This window comes from Nanorana parkeri, unplaced genomic scaffold (assembly GCF_000935625.1).
Source record: "Nanorana parkeri isolate BGI_ZX_2015 unplaced genomic scaffold, ASM93562v1 scaffold3367, whole genome shotgun sequence".
In the NCBI taxonomy this organism is placed as follows: Eukaryota; Metazoa; Chordata; class Amphibia; order Anura; family Dicroglossidae; genus Nanorana; species Nanorana parkeri.
Genome location: NW_017309635.1, coordinates 7,141 through 8,804, shown reverse-complemented (window position 1 = coordinate 8,804; position 1,664 = coordinate 7,141). Strand labels below are relative to the sequence as shown.

Genomic DNA, 1,664 nt, shown 5'->3' with positions numbered 1-1,664 from the left:
TGGGTGTTTACTTGGCCTTGGAGGCTTTGTGACTTTCGGTCTTCTTGGGCAGCAGCACGGCCTGGATGTTGGGCAGGACTCCTCCCTGGGCGATGGTGACCCCACCGAGCAGCTTGTTGAGCTCCTCGTCGTTGCGGACAGCCAGCTGGAGGTGTCGGGGGATGATGCGGGTCTTCTTGTTGTCCCGGGCGGCGTTACCGGCCAGCTCGAGGATCTCAGCGGTCAGATACTCCAGAACGGCGGCCAGGTAGACGGGAGCTCCGGCACCGACCCGCTGGGCGTAGTTTCCTTTCCTGAGCAGACGGTGAACACGACCGACAGGGAACTGTAGACCAGCACGGGAAGATCTGGTCTTTGCCTTAGCACGAACTTTTCCGCCTTGCTTGCCGCGTCCAGACATGATTCAATTAGGTATAGTTCTTTACAAATGAAATAGAACATTGACACGAGGCGTTCTCTTCAATTTATACCCTGCATAATGTGACGTCTAGCCCTGTGATTAGTTAGTCTTTAAGCCAGCCAATAGCGTTCAGGCTTGTTTCTAACCCAATCTGTAAACGAGAAAGGAAGGTAGGACATAGCTTACCATCACATGACTAAATTGTCCAATAGAACAGTGAGGAGGGTTCAGGTCTCATTTGCATAGCCCGGCTATATAAGCAGCACACGCTGGCGACTCCAGCACACATTTCCTGCAGCGAACGGAGATATAATCTGAGAGCATGCCTGAACCAGCCAAGTCTGCCCCGGCGGCCAAGAAGGGCTCCAAGAAGGCCGTAGCCAAAACTCAGAAGAAGGACGGCAAGAAGCGGAGGAAGACCAGGAAGGAGAGTTATGCCATCTACGTGTACAAGGTGCTCAAGCAGGTCCACCCCGACACCGGCATCTCCTCCAAGGCCATGGGCATCATGAACTCCTTCGTCAATGACATCTTCGAGCGCATCGCCAACGAGGCTTGCCGCCTGGCTTATTACAACAAGCGCTCCACCATCACCTCCCGGGAGATCCAGACCGCCATCCGACTCCTCCTGCCCGGAGAGCTGGCCAAGCACGCCGTCTCCGAGGGCACCAAGGCCGTCACCAAGTACACCAGTGCCAAGTAAACTCCACTGACTTACAACAAGACCCAAAGGCTCTTCTAAGAGCCACTCAACACTTCACCAACTGAGCTGTAATCTGATTTTCTCATTCTTCCGAGAAAAAAAAAATACATAACTCGAGAAAATAATCCTACATGTTTAGAAGGGTTCCATTTCTACTGGTCACCACTTAGACTATACGCACCCTAAATATTCTGAAACGAAACTATCCGATGAAATTTCATCCCGGTACAGAGCTGATGTATCATGTGACCACCTGGTGGCAGTGTTCCTCCATAGAGAAGACATTGGAGCCGTTTCCCTGATATTCAGATCTAAATAGTTAAACGTATTGGATGTTGATACAAATTATACATATATGAGTAAATGGGACAGAACAAATCTGTCTGGATCAGGGAGGTAGATGCTTTGGTCTGAATAAACAAAAAGTCTGATCGCACAATCCAGTCTATTTTATAAAGTGATTCTGTTGAATTTCAAATTAAAATAAAGCAGAAAGCACAAGAGTGAATAATTGTATATATATATATAATATATAGATTATACTGTGTGTGTGTATGTATG

The 1,664-nt window shown here is 48.7% G+C and overlaps 2 protein-coding genes across 2 annotated transcripts; one reads left to right on the top strand and one right to left on the bottom strand.

Annotated features, from left to right (window-relative positions):
* Positions 1–404, bottom strand: LOC108803077 (histone H2A type 1-like). The gene has a single exon (XM_018574916.1). The coding sequence runs from the start codon at positions 398–400 to the stop codon at positions 8–10; it is 393 nt and encodes a 130-aa protein (XP_018430418.1). The 5' UTR covers positions 401–404; the 3' UTR covers positions 1–7.
* A 306-nt stretch (positions 405–710) lies between these two features.
* LOC108803078 (histone H2B-like) lies at positions 711–1,107 on the top strand. The gene has a single exon (XM_018574918.1). The coding sequence runs from the start codon at positions 723–725 to the stop codon at positions 1,101–1,103; it is 381 nt and encodes a 126-aa protein (XP_018430420.1). The 5' UTR covers positions 711–722; the 3' UTR covers positions 1,104–1,107.
* Positions 1,108–1,664: the final 557 nt, after the last annotated feature.